Source organism: Piliocolobus tephrosceles, chromosome 3 (assembly GCF_002776525.5).
Source record: "Piliocolobus tephrosceles isolate RC106 chromosome 3, ASM277652v3, whole genome shotgun sequence".
NCBI classification, from domain to species: domain Eukaryota; kingdom Metazoa; phylum Chordata; class Mammalia; order Primates; family Cercopithecidae; genus Piliocolobus; species Piliocolobus tephrosceles.
Window position 1 is genome coordinate 123,469,446 of NC_045436.1, and position 22,203 is coordinate 123,491,648.

At 35.9% G+C, this 22,203-nt stretch overlaps 1 protein-coding gene across 4 annotated transcripts in view; it reads left to right on the top strand.

The window, feature by feature from the left end:
* Positions 1-1,325: 1,325 nt before the first annotated feature.
* The window catches only part of EPHA5 (EPH receptor A5), a 351,284-nt gene continuing 330,406 nt past the window's right edge, over positions 1,326-22,203 (top strand). For all 4 annotated transcript variants that reach the window (XM_023232142.1, XM_023232144.1, XM_023232143.1 and 1 more), the window contains exon 1: positions 1,326-3,081. In XM_023232142.1, the coding sequence (XP_023087910.1) occupies positions 2,901-3,081 (181 nt within the window). In that variant the 5' untranslated portion in view covers positions 1,326-2,900. The remainder of the gene's footprint in view (positions 3,082-22,203) is intronic.

Sequence of the window (22,203 nt, forward strand, 5' to 3'; positions counted from 1 at the left end):
TTTAGATATAGTTAGACAATTTTATTCCAATTTTGATTCAGAAAATATTGGCATTGTGTTGATTTATGTCAACCTATGACTACTTCGAGGAGGAGGACAAAGTAACTTTTTTGTTGGGAAAAGAAGAAATTAGGCTTGAGTGCCTGGCTCTCCTAGGACACTGGGTACGATTTAGATGACAGCAACTGTGTGTGTGTGTGTGTGTGTGTGTGTTGTGGTGAGGTGGGGGGAGTAAATATTTCCAGAGGTGGGATTTCTTTAGAATGGAATAAAAGGCAGAAAAATCAGAGAGGCATGAGGTAATTTAGGGCAAAATTGAGTTTAACATTGTGGTATAGAATAAAAATACATATTTAAACCATTTGTGGTAGAAGGCTTTAAATTCTAGGCTGAAAAATTTGGTCATTTTGTGGCCAGTAGTAAATAATTGAAGATAGATGAACAGGGCAGTCTCATAGACATGCAACCAACATGAAAGGGAAGAAGGCTTGAAGATTGTCTACTCCAAATCCTCATTTTACTGATGAGGATACCAAGTCCTACAGAAGTGAAGGAATGAGCTCAAAGACCCATTAAACTCATGTTAGTTCTATTACATATTTCTGGGCTTTAGATATCATAGTTGATATTCTGCTTAAATATTTTTAAGTAACTCAATTATAATTATAGGGGAGGGGGAGCTTACATTTTGAATGGTCCTTAAATAGAAACATAAATTTTAACTTTCCATCTCACTGTGAGGCTTTTTGCCAAACTGAGAGACTGATTCACTGCTTTTCCTCTAAATTTGCTTCATCCACTTGGAGCACATTATAATAGAAAGAATCTGCTTTCAGACTTCTGGTGCCAAAACATTTCGGGAAAAAAAGAAATCAAAGATGAGCTTTCACCTCTTTACAAAATTGCATCACTGCTCCTTTATTTTTTCATCTTTATTTCGCAAATATTTAAACATAAACAAATGTCACCAGCTAAAGATTGTGAGGAATTTGTTGTGAAGACAAACAAGACTCTAGATATGTCAAAACTGGTGAGCTGACTTACCTTTATTAGGTGTGAATGGAAGCCCAAGCTTTACAGCGGTTACTATGCATGAAATTAAATGAGATATCTTTCTTCTAATATTAGACCTTTCTGTAGGTGCTTTCTCTGCAGCCTTTTGTTTTTTAATGCCCGTATATTAAAATTGTCCTTCAAATGTATCTCTTTGAAAGAATGCATAAATCGACAGAATATACTAAAGCAAGAAAAGACATAATAGAGGTGAAGCATAGAAAGTCGATTGTCTTAACTGTTTTTTTTTTTTTTTTTTTTTTCCCCACTGTTTGTAAATCTCTCAATGCAATAGGGCACAATCAATTAAAATAATTAATTTTTCAAAACCCTGAATTTATTTGACCGAGGCTAATTTCTCTGGAATGTATGGCATGTACCTGCATATCGTACAATTCCTAAAAATACTAAAACATTTTATCAATGAAATAAATGAATTAAATCGCCATCTATGAAAGTACCTGGCACACTACAAATCTCAATAGTCAAATTGTTTGACTCCTTGAAATCTCAAACAGAGCTACTGCCTCTTTATTTACTCTACAATTTACTTCTGAAGATAACGTTGAGTAATTTCCTATTCCAGCCATCGAAGTATGGGAAGAACAGAAAGGGTCAGCAGCGGTAAGCTGTATGAGTGTTTAAGAAACTAGCCACGGACCAGGACCAGCAGAGCCTGCGAATGCGCGGCGATGTGACGACAAGGTTGTTGATGCCACAGCCTGTAAGGGGCGGCAGACAAGATGCCAAACAGAGGGACCCGCGTCTCTAAGGGCCGCCGGCTTAGCTGGGGCTGATCTGCCTTCCGCCTCCCGGGAGCCCCAGTCCTCGTCAGCGTCGTCAGGAGGATTACTCGCCCTAATTATCCCGGGAGGAAGACGCGCCTTTCCCGGAGACCGCTAGGCAACACTCACCACGGCAGCCTCCAGATTACTTCTCTCCGTGGGTGTGTGACTTCGTCGAAGCCACTCACACTTACAGTAGATTCTCACTGGCAAGGCTGCGAGCAGCAGAGGGCGGGGGAGCTGGGAAGAGGAGGAGGGAAGGAGGGTGGGAGGCGCTGAGCCGGGAGGCAGAGGGGACGCCAGAGCTCCAGACACAGCAGGAGCGCGCCTTGGCGGTGCAGTTTCAACCTCGCCTTCGCAGCCGCGCACACACCGCCTCCTACCCAAGCAGCGGGAACCGCAGCAGCTCCCGGGCCGTCGCAGCCCAGCTCCTCGCTCCTGCCCGCCGTCCGCCGTCAGTCCCTCCCCTCGTCAGCACTCAGCCCGCAGCTATTTCCTTCTGCCAGGCTCTTTGAACTCTGGATCTTTGCTTTTGCTCGCTGCTCTCCTGTTTTTCATTCTCCACATTTTCTCAACTACTCTTTCTTTATCCTTAGCCACCCTGCTTTTTTCCTCCTTAAAAAAAAAAAAAATCGGGAATTTCGCCTTAAAATGATTTGTCTTCCTTACCTTCGTCCATTTCAACACTGAAGACTGCAAAGAACCTTCACCTTTCCCCTAGTGGCATTTAAAAATTCTCAAACCGTAAAAGTATTTTTAAAAGGCAAAGGAACAGGACGCGAGACCCTCTTGACACCCTTGATCCGAGTCCAGAACTGCACTAGCAACCAGAACTCATATTTCATTTAACCCCACCAAAGGGGAAGGCGAGAAGAGCGAGAAGCAAACTTCAGCTATCTCAGCGGATCCGTGGTTCCCGCATTTGGAGGAGCCGCGTGCCAGAAGGCGTAGGACCCCACGGGGAGACAAGGAGGACTCCCGAGTCTCCCTTGGCGGCTCCTCGAGGCCGAAGCGGTGGACTGAGCCGCGCGGGACAGCTGCAGCGGAGGAGGCTCGGAGAAGATGCGGGGCTCGGGGCCCCGGGGTGCGGGACGCCGGCGGCCCCCAGGCGGAGGCGGCGACACCCCCATCACCCCAGCGTCCCTGGCCGGCTGCTACTCTGCACCTCGCCGGGCTCCCCTCTGGACGTGCCTTCTCCTGTGCGCCGCACTCCGGACCCTCCTGGCCAGCCCCAGCAACGAAGGTAGGGAGATGGGGGTGGGGACCGCGGCTACCTAGGGCGGAGGGGCTAGGCGGGGCCTGGGGAGTTCGGGTCTCAGCGCGCTGGACGCTGCTGCTGCAGACTAAATCGCACTCTCATCTCAAATTAATATTTGTCGTCCCCTTCCACTGGCCTTTTCGCTCCCCTCTGCGGTTTTTGGTTGCATTGTTTGACATTAGCTTCGGAGTGCTGGGCAAGGAACATGCATGTGGACAGAGGCTGGTTGGGGGGCTGGGAAGGTGGAAAACCTTGGGGGAAAGGAGGTCGAGGCCCGTACCAGGGGATGGGTGCGGCTGGGGCTCACTTAAGGCGCGTGGGGAAGTGACATTTAGGGCTTGAAGGAGTGGGAACTGTTTGAAGCTCAGCGACAAGGATCTCTGGAGCAGTGGGGCTTTTAGAAACCGTTATTTGAGGCCAGTGATGGGAAACGTTGTGGGGGTGGCTGGATGCTTTTATTTTTGGGGAAAGTGCCTGCTGGGAGCTGTTATTTAGGGCATCACCAGCTGCTATTCTGGGGTGGGTGGCAGGAGCTTTTATTTCTCATGGGAGGGGTATAGCGAAGGATAGAAGGCGCCCCACACTGTTGGGTGCCCTTCTTCTTGGGGGAGTTCATTGTCACACTCAAGCCAAGGTGGAAGAAGGCGAGAAGGTGGGATGCCGCGGGAGGAGGGGCGTGGGGGAGTGTCGCTGCTAGGAAGTTACTGCTAAAACCCAGCTGGGCATGTCTTAGAGAGGGAAAAGACCTGCTTTGGCCAGCACCTGATCCGGGAGTACCCAGTCCCCCTCCCTACCCCCAATCCTGCGCTCCGGACCCAGAATACTGTCCCTGCCTTTTTCTGGGAGAGTAGGGCCGGCCGGGAGCAACACCTGTGCCGTTCACCGTGCTCCCGGAGCAGTGCTCAGCCCCTCTGCCCGCCTGCCTCTTGGATCTGAGCCCTCTGCCTTTGGGTCCCCTCCATCCGCTCTCGCTCCTCTCCCACACCCGGATTGAGCTCGGGTCTCAGCCCAAGGGCGCATTACTCGCGGAGGGGCGGGAACAGCATCTCAGATCCAGATCTTTTAGCTCCACTATGAAAACAGAAAAACCTACCCCCTTTGGCTAGAACGGTGGGGTTTCGGTTTGGGGTTGTGGATACGACGCGTGAGGCTCAGAACCTTACAGAAATTCCTTCCACTCCTGGGCACGGGACACTAGACCGGAAAGATGAAGCAGCAGTGGTGGAGTCGTGTGTGTCCCCGTGACTTGCATGGGTTCAGTCTCCGCTGTAGGAGAAGGCGCTGAGCTGGTATCCCAGCAATGCCAGCTCTAAAGGAAAGGTGTGAAAGCAGGGCAGATAGAGGCTCCCTTCCCCCATCCCATGAACTTTGTCTTTAACCTCTAATTTTATTTTTTAAACGCTAATTAAAGACTTATTTGTATTTATCTACATTTATCTATATACATATATAGGTAATCTCTCACGCTTAAGGCAAACAATCGGGCATTTTCTCTTTCTGATAAAGTTGAAAAAGTGTTTTTGGGAGTCGTAGACCTTTTATTAACACCTTATTTGAAATTCATTCTGTTAGACGTCTGGAGGATTATAACAGCGTTAGAGGAGGCTCTTTTCTTAACTGTCTTATTCCACCAAAAGGGGCATCCTGGTTTGAATTTGAAGGGGTTTAACGGTAATGTCATTCATCCTTTCGTGTTTCCGTTGGATTTCAAGTCCTCTCTCCAGGTGTGATGGAAGAGGAGAACTTAGGTGGGGCTGAAAGGGTGTCGATCTTCTTTAGAAAATTGGAAGAACTGAATTCTCAGGGAGAGTGACACTGAATGGGAACAAGAGCCAAGACTGTGCAGGGAGGAAGAGGCAGAAGGAAAGAGAAGGAAGGGGAAACAGCGCCGGTCTCCTAAGGTGTTGAAAGCAGAGCTGGAATCTTGTGGAACATAGCCTGGCTGTTGCTGCAGATTTAACACCCATAGATTGTATTGTCTTACCTCATCTAGTCCGTCACACAGCAAAACTTGGACTACAGTGAGATGGGGCTTGGAGATCTAATAAAAAATGAGATGTACCTTACCACCTGGTGCTCTGAAAAAAGCTTGATGTTTGGGGTCACATTTTGTAATATGTCACTATTATACTTAATTGGAAATAAAATTGTATAAATACCTATGTCATTATCTAATCCATCCTATCTCAGCTGAGCACAGTTTTCCACCTATCCACTTAGTATCCTAGACCTTTATTTCTGCTCTGTGAGATATAGATTCTTCTCTTCTTGTTTCTCCATGCTATTGCTATAAATTGAGCAGCAGAGTGTATTAAAATACTTATTTGATAAAATGTTTGGGCTTTTTTAGAGATTCAGATTAGAGTTTTCCAATTTGTTTATTTGCTTCTGGAGGGACTTGGGAAGGTCAGGGGGGCAGAAAGATTTGATGTATATGCTGAACTCATTAATCACTTGTTCTCATATAATTTGTCTTCTGCAATCTACAGATGTTTAGTGATTTCCCAAAGACGGTGTGTGTGTGTGTGTGTGTGTGTGTGTGTGTGTGTGTGTGTGTGTGTATATTATGAATGCTCCCATTATGTGAAAAAAAATTTAAAACATACAGAATAAATGTGAGTGTACATTCATAGTTGCTATTCTAGTCATTTCTTAAATTTAACTTTGTTAGGTATAAGCAAGCAGAATTGAGCAGAAAAAGCTAAACATATATCTGGAATTTTGGACTTTTATGAAATGTATTTATTTGGTATGTATGAATATGTTGGATAGCAGACAATAAGAGGAAAATTTGCCCTTCAGTCTGAATTCTAAGCAATTTATAAGTTAAATATATCATTAGTAGTTTTAGTATATTGGTCATAAACTAAATGTGGAAGAATCCTTTGATTTACAGTATAATATTCAAAACTTTTATTATAAAAGATTTCAGAGGTATATTTAGAAACAGACTTGTCTCTGATCAAGCAGGACAAATATTAGCAAGTGTATCTGCAAGTGAAAATTTAAATAAATTTAGTAAGTAAAGGGTTCATGTCCATTGCTATGAATTTTGGAGGTGGCCCTGAACGTATTCAGTAACTGCCACTTTTTGCTGTCTGGAGATATATTTGTAAACAAGCATTATTTGACAAGTGCTTTTCACAGCAGGGTTTCTTGGCCAATTACTGCTGAACAGCTCTGCATTGAAAATGATTCACCCGCAGTGAATCAAGCTTAATTCATTGAAGCTACAGTCAGTAATGTCCCAGTAAAGTGCTTCTGACAGTTGTCAGCAGTTTGGATTTGAAAAGTCCGGTTTCTTGTCTCTGAATGTTTTGTTAGTTTGAGAAAGTGGGGTAGAAACACATAAGGTGGGAAGAAAAGGCTAAACTGCCTGAAAAACAATCATAAATTTGTACATGTTCTCCTTGGAAAGATAAAAAAGGGGAAAAAAAAAGTTTGTTTTAGGGTTTTTCTTGGCTTATAACAGAACCAGGCCCATAAAATAGATTGGAGGACATAATAGATTTGTAAAACTAAATGGCTTTATTCTGTGGCCTTGTCATTCCCTTGTAATTCATTTCCTTTTAGATAAATCGGCAGGACCCCACAGAAAAAAGGACAGTAAAATCATTTCCTCACCAGGACATTGCTGAACAAGAAAAGAGAGCTATTACCCCTATTTAAATCATAGATTGTTGAAACTACAAGGGACCATGAATAGTTTTGGCTTTTTGCTTAATAAACCATGAAAAGGGGACCTAAGTCTTGACATTTTAAGCTCCTTTTGAGGTAGACAAAGATCTTCTTGAGTGTTAGGGTGACAGGTAAGAGTATTTCATTTCCTCATATAAGACAAAGAGGACAGTGAACAATTTCTGCATTTAAAACAAAGATTTTTCTTTGATTGGAAATATTCTTCTTGTAATATTGTCATTTGGAAATACTGTTGGCTCTTTATTCCAATTCACATAAAATATAGTTGGTATGAAAAAAAAGTTCACTTTTTACACCTAGAAAAAATTATTTACTATAACATATTTGTATTATTATTCTCTATAAAATATGACTACTTAAAGTATATGTGTTTTGTAGCTTTACATGCAAATTAAAAGGAAATGATATAGGTATTTACAGCAAACATTTCTAAACTTTTTAATTACATATTTTATTCAGAATTGATTGCTGCTATTGAGAAAATAACTGTGCTTCAGTTATTTCCACCACACTTTTGTTGATTGACTCTACCACTTGAATCTCCTTTGTCTGGAGTGCTTTTTTAAATGTATTTGCTTGAATGGCAATTAGTTTCTTTTTCATTTGGTAGAAAGCTTTCTACCTTTGACTGTAAAAATAGAGTATAATGTACATGATTATATTAGGTAACTATAGTTATTATCCATTTTATGAGTCAAATTTAATGTTCTTTTTTCAAAAGAAAAATATAGTGTTCATATTTCAAAGAAATAATTGCTGAACAAATCATCGATAACTCCTTAGACATTTTTAAAATTTAAATTAGCATATATTTAATATATTCTACTTTATTACTGAATAGTTTCAATTTAAGTTAACAGGGATACCTATTTAAAGATTATGACATCATTTTAAACAATCTTAAAATAGCTCACAATGGTTTTTTTAAAGCATCAGAATTAATTGAGGTTTGAATTTCACATCTTGCTTATTAATCATTAAAAATTGATCGTAGCATTTGCTTTTTCTTTTCAGAAAGAGTGAATTGTTATTATAAAAGCAATATTAGAGTCAAAAATGTCAACTCTTACTTAGAAACTCAGAATGATTCTTACTATTATAATATCTCTAGTGAGTATATTTCAGGTGGAGAATGGCTCCTACTGAGTAATGCATATTTATTTTATCAAAAGTTATGTAATCCATAGGATAGATAAGGGTTTCTTCAAAAGAGTTATTATAGTCCATTGTATACATATATACCTAATAACAGTTAACTGATTTTAAAAATTTATCATATGTACTATCCTTGTGTAATTGGTAGATATTTCTATGCGTGTATATAAAGGTAGATAAAAAGAAAAATGAGTTCTGAAGGCTTTGTAAACACAGATTAAAATGGGTTCATATATTTTAGAAAAAATTATTAGTACCTATCTTTAATCAACAAAATGTTTATTGAGTGAATGCATTAGCGATAGAAAATACATAAATAACAAGAGATTTTCTAATTTATTAATTACAATTTTTGAAGGCACTATATGACAGTTAGAAAACTGACAATTATTAGATGTTGAAAATGTAGTATAAATAATTGGTGCCATTGAAAATGTTTACTTAAAAATACGAATGATCTATTTTTTAAGTATTTGGTTTTGAACTTCCAAAACAATTAGCATGAATTCTTAGGACAGTTTTTCTCTATTTAATATTTACTTTTAGTTTCTGACTTTCCAGACATCTGTTTGTATTCAATTAATGAGATAGATTTTAAAGTGTTTGAGCAAGGTAAGAATGGAAGCAGTGTAGCAATTTTAAATATAAATTTTGAACAACAACTTATTTTTGACAATTCATTTATTAACATACACAAAATGTTCTCATAATAAAGAAGCTGTTACAAAAATAGAATCTGATGTCATATAAATTGTAGTGTGAAATAGGTATTTCCATATGAAGCTCCAAATAAATAGTGGTGCAGCTATTTTTGAATTTTAAGACTTTATTGGAATTTGCATTTTTCTTTTGACCCTATAGAGTTCCCATACAGAGGATTTATTCATTGCAATTATTCTTATCACATAAAAGAAAGGTATGGCACTAATTTTAAAATTCCTATTATAATAACAATAAGAAACATTTAATTGAGTGGCTTAAAATGTAATTCTGATCTATTAACTTCAAGAATCAGATTTTAAAATTCCCATTTAACCTATTTTATTACGATCTTAAACAATTGTTACCTGATATAATCTATTAGTGCAAAGAAAAATAAATAGAAAGAAAAAGTGCTATAAGATACGTAAGAATTTGAATTGTGTCTGGTGAAATTTGTAGTAATTGAAGGTCTTGTTTTTTTTGTTTTTTGTTTTTCCCTAAAAGTTCAAATTTTCATCCAGTATCCCTAATGAGAATCCCAGGTGTTACAAAGTCATAAAATAAAACTGTAATTTAGTAGGTGTCCACTTGGAGTTCTTAAAAACTCTGTGGTTTGGTATGATGACATTTATTGTCATTTTAATGTTAGTAGAACTTTGTGAAATGATTTTTAATTGATAGTAATTTAAAGAAACCATAAGCAGTCACTTCTATATTTAAAAATTGCCTGAAAACCCCTTTTTAAAAAGTGTGTGTGTTTTGCCTTTAGAGTGCCATTTAATTGTATCCCAGTTTAAAAAGTCCTAGTAGGTTCTATTCATAATTAAACTTTTCTGTAGCTCTTCTTTTCCTGTAGGGTTTGCAGTCTTTAGTCTCTGATCAGCTTATGTGTTACTTTATTAATATATCTTAAATTATTACTTATACTATAGGCGAGCATAACAAAACTTTGTCGGACAAAAGTAGAACCTAGGGCGTGCCTTCTTTCCTCTGTGTCTTTCAGTGATAAAGTGTTCATGCCTTTAATCATTGTGTGTTTATCAAGCAGAGTGCAATAACTTGCCTGGGATTTTGGCGTATGTGCCCATGGATGTGTGTTGAGTGTGTGGAAAGGTTGTTGGAAGGCTGGAAGAAAGGGTAGGGAGAGGGATGTCAATATGATATCACCATAAACTTGATATTAATAACAGTTTTGAGTAATGCTTTCAATCTTATTTTTAAAAAATATCACCCCTGCCCACACACACACTCTCACACACTCACGCATTCTAATTTACATTTGTTTTACTATGACCCTGAAGATAAAACCCCAGCCTAATGAAAAAAGCATAAATAAATCCCTAGTTAATTGTGTTTCATAAATTTGTGGGTTTTTTTTTTTTCCTTCTTTTTCTCTGTAAGATCTGTTTTGTTGAGTTATGCCAAGCACTTGTTGTGTTGGACACCCCACAGATTAAATAATTGGGATTAAAGTGTCTGTGATAATTCTAATTATGTTTTAGTTGCTGGACTATTGCCCAGGCCATCTTCTGCATTCATCAAGCTTGTCTTCAGTTCTAAATACACTAGCCACACAACTCTGTTAAGTAGATGATTCTGATAAAAAATAAAAAAATAAAAATAAAGAGCCAAAACCTGAGGGTTGAAATATTTTACATATGCTTTGCAAGAACATGTTCTTACTTGGAAACGTGTTTCAGGCTAAGTATTGGAAGATTTAGAGAAAATACAGTCTGTTCTTTTGCTAAGAGATGGGTAGTGTCTTTTTTCTCTTATATTAATTTTACACTCTTATTTTCATTTGTCATGTCTCTCTCCCTTCCTTTCTTCCTCTTTTCTTCTTTCTTTTCCTGCCTCCTTCTATCCGCGACTAAGTCAAAATGATTTAAGAAGGTAAGATCCCCAGCCTGTTTTATTCCAACACCCTCAAGGAAGTCAAGATTTCAGATTGTGTGTTTGTTAAGAAGATAATATATAGTCTTCTTATAAATAAATTGTGGGACTCCGCCTACAGAATAGATTGTGTCAAACCCAGTTTTTTTTTCACTTAATTCATACATTAGAAGTTTTTAAGACATCTCTGTCAGTTTTGCCTTTCTTATAAGACAGCTAACTTATTTACTTTGCAATGACAGCACCTTCCCTTTCCAGGATGCTTGTTAATGTCTTTTCTAAGGAAAGGCAAACTCAGTAGGCAGATCCGGCTGGCACCAGTTCAGCCCAGCAGTCCACAGCAGGAGCTTGCTTAGAGAGCCAAGTTCTAACTTTCACCCAAAGCTTTCACCATGTGTACTAGCAGAAAAGGTGAGGCTGACTGCCCAGCCTCATGGAAGATGATAATGCACTGTCATCTCACTTAAGAGTTTTGCTCTAGGCAGTGTAGTAATGCCACACTGGGCCTCCTAAGATGGGGGATACAGCCAGACTTCTGAGGTACAAGATACGTGAAAACAGCTGTGTCTGAAGAATTTTAACCACGCCTAGTTTCAAACCATGATATTTGATATCTCTAGAAGGAGGGAAGGCAACAATAACAACAGCAAAATTACCTTAATCATGCAGATTTGAAGTCACTGTTTTTGATTTAAACTTGTGAAACAAAGTAGGGAAAAAATTAGTTGCAGTGGGAGTACAGAAAAATCAACAACAACATCAATAACAAAGCAAACAAACAAAAAGTTAACCAAATCTAACTGTTTTGAATTCAATAACAAATATGGTTTCAGTTTTTGTTTGTGCTAGTCTCTAACATTAACGCTAAATTATTGGCCCTCATTTGTTTATTTTAAACTTCAGTTCAATTATCTGTATTATGGTAATAATGGTACTGCCTACTTCATATAATTGCTATGGAAAACAAATAAAACCATTTTCTAATTATTAGAGCAATGCACAAATATAGGTTGTAGAGGAACAGAGGAAGTCTGGGAATGTAACTGTTTCAATGCCCTCCATGGTCTGTGTGTTACTCTTCGTTTGCTGGGTAAGGATAAGAATAAAAGATTATGTTATTTGAGGGAATTTCCTTAAGAAAAGGAGTAGAAAAATATTCTATTTTGCAAGTGTAACACAAACAAGGATTTCATAAACACTTTGCTCATGCCTCAAGTGACATGGAAGTGGCCCATGTTCTTGAGTGTCCTGTAGCTTAATTTGTATTAACTTCATGATAATTATGCCTCTTTTAGAAAGGGGAGATGTAGAGACCAGGAACCCAGCTCAACCATGGTCTTTGACAGTGATATGGTCTTGAACCATCCACCTCAGATTCCACATCGTTAAAATGAAGATGTAAAGGCACACCCACAAGGTTGCTGAGAAAATAAAATAATAATGTGCCTATGTAGCCTAGTACATTTCCTAAAGCCAAGTGGGTACACCAAAATATTAGTCCCTGTCTTTTCTCCCTTTCTGCCATGACTACATATAGAATATTTGAGGTATGATTTCACACTCACAGATCATCATCTTCCTTGCATTGTATGATTAAAAGGAATCTAGGCTTGGAAAACAATCTGAGAATAGGAATTTACATGCACATTTTCCATAGAGCTATCCAAGGTAAAAACCAACCATATGACATTATCTTGACTTTCTGTTGGTTTTCCTCATTATTTAAAATTGAATATTGGAATTTGATTAGGAAATAAATGGAAAACTGTCAGTACAAGGGTCATGGGTTGTAAATGTTGTATTTTACCTCATTTGCCCTCAGGTAGACTGGTAGAGGGCAGATTACTTTGTTTTAATTTTTGCCACAAATCATACCAATAAATATTTTCAAATATTTTGAACATTTAGTCCTATAAGAATAGTATGTTATCAGTTTTACTTTTAAATACACACACATATGTATAAAATGTCATATATATATAGTCTATATAGAAATTCATTAAAAGACATGAAAAATGCTGCTGAAAGTGAACAGTTGGAAGAATTAGATTCTTAGAAATTACTAATATTATGAGTCTATACCTTTACTTTTAGTTTGAAATGTATAGGTTTCTCATCTGTTTGATTATGTGCAGAGTTAAAAATATAACCTGGAAAGATATTTGAATTTTTATATTTTCAAAAGGTATTAATGTAATTTTGTAAGGCTTTTCTTTTTTACTTAGGTGAGCATAAACAGGTAAAATAAATTTGGAATATATTATATTTAGATCTGCTTTTAAAATGTATGCCTGTGTTTGCAAGCTCATGAATGCACACACCTGTATAAAGTAATCATAACTAACATTTATGATTGACTTACTGTGTGGGGGACATTGTTCTAAGTGGTTTACATATGTATTAATTTATTTTCCTCAAAACAAGTCTTAAAAAATGTATGTGAAGTCTTAGAGACATTTCCTCTCATTCTTAGTCATAGCTATAATTTTTTCCCCCTTATTAAACACTTAATCAGCTGCTGGTCATCATACTCTTATACAATGATTTACCTCCTATTAATATCTTCTCTCTTCATTGTCCAGATACTCACTAGCACAACAGGAGATCTGTTTCCACATATTTTCCTCTTTCCAATTCACAGCATCTATGCTTTACCTTTCCTATTTTTTTTTTTTTTTTTTTTCTGTTACTCTAGTGTATAAACAATCCAGTTCCCAGTCTCTAGCCCAGACTAGATACTGCATATCTCGGCTTGCATACCCAAAATCCAATTAAGATTTTGTTAAGAGGTGCTATCTATTGCTGATCACTACCTCTTGCTCTGTTAAAAATAGAGGAGAGTTTTTAAAATAGTTTTATTCTAACTCATGATAGAGTATATTATTTTAGGCAGCACTACTTTTTATAACAAGAGAGAAGACTGAAAGGTTTCCTGGAAAATGCACACACCTTTCATCTCCTGTCCAAGCCAACCCTTTGGGTGCTTTTTTCCTCCTTTACCTACAAGGTTATATTAAATATTTTATAATCAATATTTTGTAGCATTTATTATGAAAACCGCTATTCCACATGAATCTCATAACAAAGTCTGCAGAATAGATTCAAGAAGCTCAATGTTAATTAGGGAACTGAAACAAGAGAGTTTGATCTATTAAAAAATTAGATCTAGTATCAAAGCCAATGTCTTATTACTGCAGAATCAGTGCAACTTTTAGCGGAGGCATAGCAAAATGGTAAAACCATGGGCTCGGGTTCAACTATTTAGAGCTGTTTGACTTGGGCAAGCTAGTAAACCTCTTTGTGCCTATGTTTTCTTGTCTGTGAAATGGGATGATTATAACAATATGGTATATAATTGAAAATATTGAATTATTAATAATGTGCTCCATAAAAGTTCTAGCATATAGTAAACAATATATAATTTTTAAGTATTACATGTGTTAAAACAGTATGGTTGGCACTCTGACATTGAGCAAGGTCTACATTTCTACATTAGTTAGTGAGTACTGTCTAATATTCATTGCAAATGGAAATGCCAGAAGAAAAACACTTGACTTCAGCTCAATAGCTCAAGCAGTCTTTATTTACTCCCAGGGTAAAACCTTTCAATAGTCCTCCAGTGCCCTCAGGATAAAATCTAACTCCTTGAACCTGAGTACAGAGTTCTTAGTATTTTGTTTCTTGCCCACCTCTCCTGCCCATTCCCCTTCCTTGCACTCCAGTTCCTGTGGTGGAGAACTGCTCTGAGTGCAGTAGGATTCTGTGAGCTCAGTCAGAAATACTCATATCTTTTCTTCACTAAATAATTTGATATTTATGCCTAGGTCTGTACAAGATTTTCCCAGGATTGTGTGCCCATTTTTATTCTAGGTGTTGCCTATCACACTGAGATGGAATTGTGTTTTTGCTTGTCTGTACATTTCTGATCTTTGATGGGAATAGAGATCCTTGTAAAACGTAAAGGTTAACTAGAAAAAAAAAAAAAAAAAAAAGCTCTCTTGTGAACTGAGAATCACCACTGAAATAGCATGATTTGCCAAAGACAGCAAGTTAGTTCCAAAAAAGCTGGCAGTAAAATTTCTCCTTCTTCTTTCTTTCTTTTTTTTTTTTTTTTTTTTCATATTCCAAATGTATCAATATGAAGAAAGCTTGCCTGTCTGTAAACTCAATGAGAGCCAGCTCCAATTCTTGCTATTCCATATGGAGCATCTGTAAAGCATGTTATAATCTATACATTTATGTTTAGTGAACGAATAGTATTAAGTGACTTATTTGTTTCTTTAAAGTCACTGCTATTAAGTACACCAAGTCTTACCTCATTACTGTGCTGCTGGTGAAGCCAACATAGCTTTTTTCATAAATCCATAACAGAATCTCTGGTATTGTAGTCTTTGCTAAACTGAAAAGTTACCAACTAAAAAATTGTATGATTTGCCAACCAAAGCGAGTTAATTCCAGGAAATTTGTTAGTAGAATACTGTATTTTAGACTTACCAGAAGTAGAAATGAGAAGAAGTTTCTACTGAGATTAGCAAGCTGCTAGAAAACAACTCATAGACATCCTGTGCTCACTATCTCTTTGTAATTTAATCAACTACAGCTTTCTCAAGGCCCCTGCTTTCTTATGATAAATTCTCAACATTCATGTAACTTGAACAGCTATCAGCCAACATAAAATAATTTTTTTATTTTTTGTTTTAAACATCTCTTAATTTTACTTCCAGAAAAACAATTAATATAAAACATATGTTTCTAAATGGTTTAAATTTCTTGGGGGCAGAAGGATTTACTCTTTCATTTGTTCTAGATTTCTTGGATTATTTTGACTGTCACTTATTTTATGAAGTACTTTAGATTTACAAGCTGTCAAGAATTCTTAATATCGGAGAGAAAACGGCAGAAAAATTGATGTTATCAATGATGTGAATAGAACAGCATTATAAGATAGATTTATGTGGAAGAAAGTTTAAAATGAGTGATAAAGGTTTTTTAAGTACAGTTTCGTTAGCATCTGGTGAGCGTTTTAAATTAACTATTTCTTCAGAAAAAAAAAAAAGCACATTTTCATTTACTCTAAAATAATACCAAATATATCCAAAATATCACAGGGTTAATATTAGATTCTCCTAATCTATAAGAGTTCTTTGAATTAAATTTTCCTCTAGATGGGAGGGTTAAAATTATAACTGCTATGGGGACTATTATCACACAATCACCTTTAATTTTCACAACAACCCTGTGTAATTGAAATTATTGTTCCAGTTGATGGAGTAAAATTGGGTTTTGGGAAAGTTCAGTAATTTTTCACTAGATCATATAGCACATAAATTGACAGGATAGAATCAGGTGTATATGACTCTGGACCTCTGGGTTGCACCCATTTGCTAGAGATTACATTTATCTAAATATACTTAGTATTATGATTTGTATTTTATTTATGCTTACCATCTTTCAAGGAAGGAATAATGTTTTATAAAAAGAGTATGCTTTGGCCAGGCACTGTGGCTCGCGCTTATAATCCCAGCACTTTTAGAGGCCAAGGCAAGCATATTGCTTGAGCCCAGGAGTTTGAGACCAGCCTGGGCAACATGACATAATCCTGTCTCTGCAAAATATACAAAAAATTAGCCGGACATGGTAGTGTGCACCTGTAGTCCCAGCTACTCAGGTGGCTGAGGTAGTAAAATAACCTGAGCCCTTGGAAGTTGAGGCTTCAGTGAGCCCTCATCATTCCTCTTCATTTCATCTTGGGCAACAGAGGGAGATCCTTTCTCAAAAATTAACATACTATATATATACAGTTTGAGAAAACAAATGAAGATAAAAATAATATAAATATATGCACAAGGAAACATGAATATGGAATGTGGAAATATGCATATGGAAAACTCATATCAAGAAAATCTCACTATCATCAATGTTAAAGCAATTATATAGAAAAGTTAAGCATAGGCTTTCAGTTACACAGTTCTCACTTCCTGATAGAAAACCTGTCAGTTCATCAGGTAATTGACATTTTTTTTTTTTTTTTTTTTCCAACTCTGGGGTTTGAGAGAAGCTATCATAGTGGTGCTTTTGTTTGAAGGATGCCATGAATAATATTTTTATTTTTCACTGATTATCTGTTGGATTCTTGTATAAGTCACTGTGGAAAACCATGGACATAAAGTTAGCAGTGGTTTTAAGGACTTTTTTTTTTTTTTTAAGCAACAGCAGCAGCAGTAAATTCAAAAGAAATCACTGTGGAAGCTTAATACCTAAAGCAGGTAACAAAAGAATTATTGGGTTTCCTGGCTGTTTTTTTGTCTCCTCTTTCCCTCCATATGCTTGTACTTCTGAGACATCTTTTTAGAATCTCCAGGCCATTCTGAGCTCAGTTTAAAAACTACTATGATAAAATATAAAAGGAGTGCTGTATAGAAGATCAGTGTGATATAATCCTGACTTGTAACTTTCCATAAATCTGCCTAAAACAGAAATTATAATATCTTGTGAAGTTTACTTTAAACCAATGGTCCCTAACGCAGAGGTGCTCATTAGAACCAACCTCAGAATATTGTTAATTATGCTATGTCTGGACCCACCTAAACTTATGGAATCATAATTGATTAAAGCAAATTCTTTGGAAATTTATACTTTTGCAACCTGGAAATCTGTAGTTTTAGAACACCCATAGATAATTCTGATCTTTATCCTTGTTAAAGAACCCTTGCTTAGAACAGAAATACTTAAAGTGAGATGTGTACTGACACCGGAACCAGTCTGCAATTGTATCAATATAAAGATTGAGAGTTAGCTTTTAGAGACTGTTATTGCAATTTGACATTGCTACACAATACAGACAATACAGCTGTGTAATAGGCAGATTCACCTCATTGAGCCAAAGGCATAGCTAGCTCACTTCTAACTCTAATTAAGTGAGCATAAGAATTACTTGGATCGGTAGTTGTGTGGGAACTTCTAAAGTGCAGTCGCTTGCATTTTCGTCTCCACCTAATGTCCTGATTTTGTAGTTTTATAAAGAGTCAATGGATTTTTAGTTTTAAAAAGGTACTTCTGGTGATTTGAATGTGGGTGATAGAAATATCACACTTCAAAAAAACTGTTTATTTACTTACATGTATATATCACCTATGACTCGTGCTTAGAAAATGCTATGTAAATGGTTTCTATTGTTAATAAAAGGGAATATGAAAGTGTTCTAAGGCTAAAGGGGATATAGATGATATTCAGGTAACACTATGTACATTAAGGAAATACAAGATGTTAGCGAATTGTAAAAACAAGTATCACTGTGCAAAAGAAAAATGAATTCTAAGTGTGATTTGATGCATATTCAATGATATAATCACTGATTTGAAAAAATTGATCCTCAATGTATATGCCTTGATGTATGTATATATGTACGTATGTATGTATATCTCGTTCATATATGTATGTGTATATATGTGTATATACGTATATATAGCAAAGCATATACACATACATGCACACACATATATAAATGTATATTTATATATATTTAATATATAAATAAATACATATTTAAATATATATGTATCTGTAAGGGTAAATGTTTATATCGTTATATCCTATCTAATTTAGAATTTATAACAGAATATAACTATCTAAATTAGATATTATAATTTAGATAGATAACTATAATTTAGATAGGTATATATAAAATATATTTGTGTGTTTATATATAAATATATATTAAAAATAAAACAATAAGAACATATATATATATTATATATGTATCTGTAAGTGTTAAATGTTAATTTATATAATCATATCCTGAGAGTCTGATTTAAGAGATTCAGATGGATGACCTAACAGGTAATATAAATTCAAAGGAGTTTCTATTCTCAGGGCCAAGCTATTAGAAGACCAAATGATAATCAAGATACTTCCTGTTTTATTTACTGATGCATCCCCAAGCCTTATTACAATTCTTGGCAGTTAAGTAGATACTCAATAAATATTTGTTTAATGAATGAACCATCATTGTAGGTGTTATATTCTATATAACTTGAACAAAATTTAAGGCAGTAAATTGGATTTTCTAGTTCATTGTGTATATATTATCTGTAGAATTATATTAGGTTATAAATAGAAAAAACTATCCAACAGTGTTTTACAATATTTTCTTTTTATCCCAAGAAAGAAGTTTGAGGGTAGACGTCTGGTGGCTTGGGTTCTGTGAAGACAGAAGTCTGTGTTTTTCTTGGCCTCACTCTCATGCTCATTGTGTTATGGTTGCAAGAATGCTAATGCATCTGCCAGTATTACAACCAATTCAGAATAAGAAAAAGGGAAAGAGAAGCACCAATAGCCATGTCAGCAGCATTATTCCTTTAGTTTAATCAACAAAACTTTCCCAGAAATTGGCAAGCAGATTGCTGTCCATATCTCATTGCCAGACCTATGTAACAAGGCTACCAGATCCAAGGGGAGGCTAAGATAATAGCAACATGGTTATCATTGCTTGCTAAGACCCCTCTGATCCACGGTCTGATATGAAGCATAACACTGATATTATGATACTAAGGAAAGGAAAAGGATATGAGTAATTAATAGGCATAAAACAATGTCTGCCACAATATCACAGAAAAATGAAAGTACTTTTATTTCACATTATTTCCTTTATTTTGTATTTTCTTTGTAACCTTTGAGAAAGGACAAATGGCCAACTACTGCAGTCATTTTGTGACCAAAAATCGATTATAGGTACTAGGTCAACTAGACAATTTTATACACTGTTATGATATATAAACCGTTGTATTTTAACAGACTAATTTTAAAATATTTTCCTGCTATCATGAATGTTAGTAGTTATTTTGAGATGGATAATTAGTTCTGGGTACTAAAATGTTTGTGATCAGCCACCTAAAATCATTTGGTACAGTATTTGTATTTTGTTAGTATTTTTGTCTGTATTACTTTATATTATATTTATATTTATATATTATATAAATTTATATATTACTTTGTATTATATTTATATTATTTAAATGATAAAACATTAACCAAATATTTTAAAAAATTGGATAAAAATCATTATGTAGGGTTTACATTAATATTAAATTTTGACTAAACTGCAAGACTGACATGCAATAATGACAAGTTGTCAGCAAAAATTTGGGTCACTTCTCATTTTATATTAGGACTACTGGGTCATCTAGTTGTATGCTTATTTTTGGTACATGCCATCACTTTAAAATATAGTCTATGAGTTTGTGTGACTTTCTGTCTCCTGTAATCCTCATTTATCCTGCCCTGAAGTCTGGAAAGCTAATGATTATATAGGTTGTTTTGAAGTTTGGTATATAATTTGCTTAAGCATTAGAGGTAATTAAGGACTAAGGTAAGGATCCCTTCAAAACAAAGAATCAGCTTTGCTTACATTTTTAAATTCAATTTTAATATAGTAGTTTTTAGTGTACCTTTGTCTTTTTAGGGCAAATTCATACCATATTTTGCCCCCATTAACATGCTTAAAGCAAAGTGAATACTAAAATAAAAAAATAAGAAAAGAGAGTTCATTATTACTTTATTGCTTTCTCATTTCCTTTCTGCAATCTTGTAACTTACTTTTGAAAATTTGATACTAAAATGTGGTTTTTCCAGGAAAATCGAATGTCTATTCTGTTTAGATTGACATGCCTGAAGATTTTCATCTGATATATAATAAAATAGAATATTATGATGATGCTGGCTTCTGTAACATACTATTTTCAGTCATTGATCTCATAAAATTCATTGATACGTAGGATTAAGTGGTTCAAAAGAGTGAACCTTTGTATTTCACAAGTCAAACACTGGGGCGGGTATGATATATATACAAGAGAAAGAGCTTTGGAGTTAGATATACTTGGATTTAGATTTCAGCTATGTGCTTATTAGTTCTGGGACCTTGGGCTCTTGCCCTATTAGTGTTTTTAAACGTCCATACCTCATCTGTAAAATGGGGAAAATAATATACTAAAGGATAATTGTTAGGATTAAGTGATATAATATACATTAAGTACAGAAATATATAATTTTAGCTTCAGCCGTTTCAGTCACTGATGTTACAGACATGAGGATTGAGGCCCTCAAAGTAAAATTATTTCCTCAAGTCACACAGTAGCAGAACCAGAACCATAGAACTAATGAGTATTCTCTATGCAATGAAGCATTCCCAAAGTGAACTGTGAATATGCACATTTATGTCAAGTAGTGAGGACAATGTTTTGTTTTTGAAGGAAACAGCCTCATATTATCTATGTACATAGTAGGGTGGAATTCAGCTGCTTTATGTGAAGTAGTCTGTGATGTAAAGATTTTCAGGCTTCATATATCATCTAATGTTGGCTTTTCTTTTTAGAATAAAAACAGTATGTAAGATTATACATGTTTGGTTACCATACCTGACAAGATAGCCACCAAAAACCATACGGTGTTGCTCTTTACATGCAACATTGTTCTGTGAATATAGCAGACTGTTCGTTAGTCCCAATTTAGCTGTCGGTAGACTACTGTACGAGCTCTGCCTTAACACTTCGTACAGACAACCAGTGGATACTATCTCTGAATTCTTTTCTGCCATCTCCCTGGGTTTACACTTTTTTAGGCTATTAACAATTCAAAACCCTTCGTAGACATTTCCGATTGATTTTTCCTTCCATCATAGTAATATGCTTTATGGTATGATTATTCTACTGCTTAATTTTTGAAGAGCAATGTCTATAACTTCTTTGTGGTGATGAAAAATACTTTGGGGTAAAATAAAGAAAGATGAAAATATTTTGAAATAAAAAATTAAAGGCATTCATTATTTGCAGCAAACAAGCATGATATTAAGATTTAAAGGGACAATAAAAATAATCTCTTTTAGGAATCATTTCAAAGATAATGTGAAAATTTAAGTGACTAGTTTTTAAAGGGCACTAGAATTCTGTGAATGCAATTTTTGGAAGTATTAACATGATGGAAGGAGAATAGACACTGGAACGGAGACATAGGTTTGCCTTCAAGCTCTGCCACTTACAAGTTGTATCAGTTAGTATGTCTTCCTCTTCAAATAACAGCAAATAACTTCCCCACTGGATTAAGCAACAAAATTGATTTTTCCCACATAAAAGCAATTCCTGAGAGAGGCAAGTTTCAAGTTTAGATGGATTAACAACTCTATGATATAATTTGGAACCAGATACTTCCCATCTCTTCACTCTGCCAAACTTAATCTGTAAGCTTTGCTCCCCTGCTGATTCTACTTATTTTCTCTAGATGACTGTATGTTCCAGGAAATATATCCATACCCAGCAGTATCCAAGGCAGTCAGGAATTTTCTTTACTAATATTTTCTACCAAAATTCCCTTCCTTTGCAGATCTCCTTCACAGACCATTGGAGAGAACTGAATCAATAGTGGGACCACATAATTGAAATTGAAATAAGTTCATTTTTGCTGAAATGGGAAAATAGAGAGACAAACAAGCTTGAATAAAACTGGAGAAGAAAAACCCTGGAAGGACTTACGTTAAAATAATAAGAGAATATTACAAGACTGAAGTAAGAGAGGGACATGATTGTATTGGTGGTTTGCAAAGATCTTTCTGGAAGCAGTATTTTGAAGAAATTGTTAAGGATCATACCTTTTTCTGCAGAGAAAGCA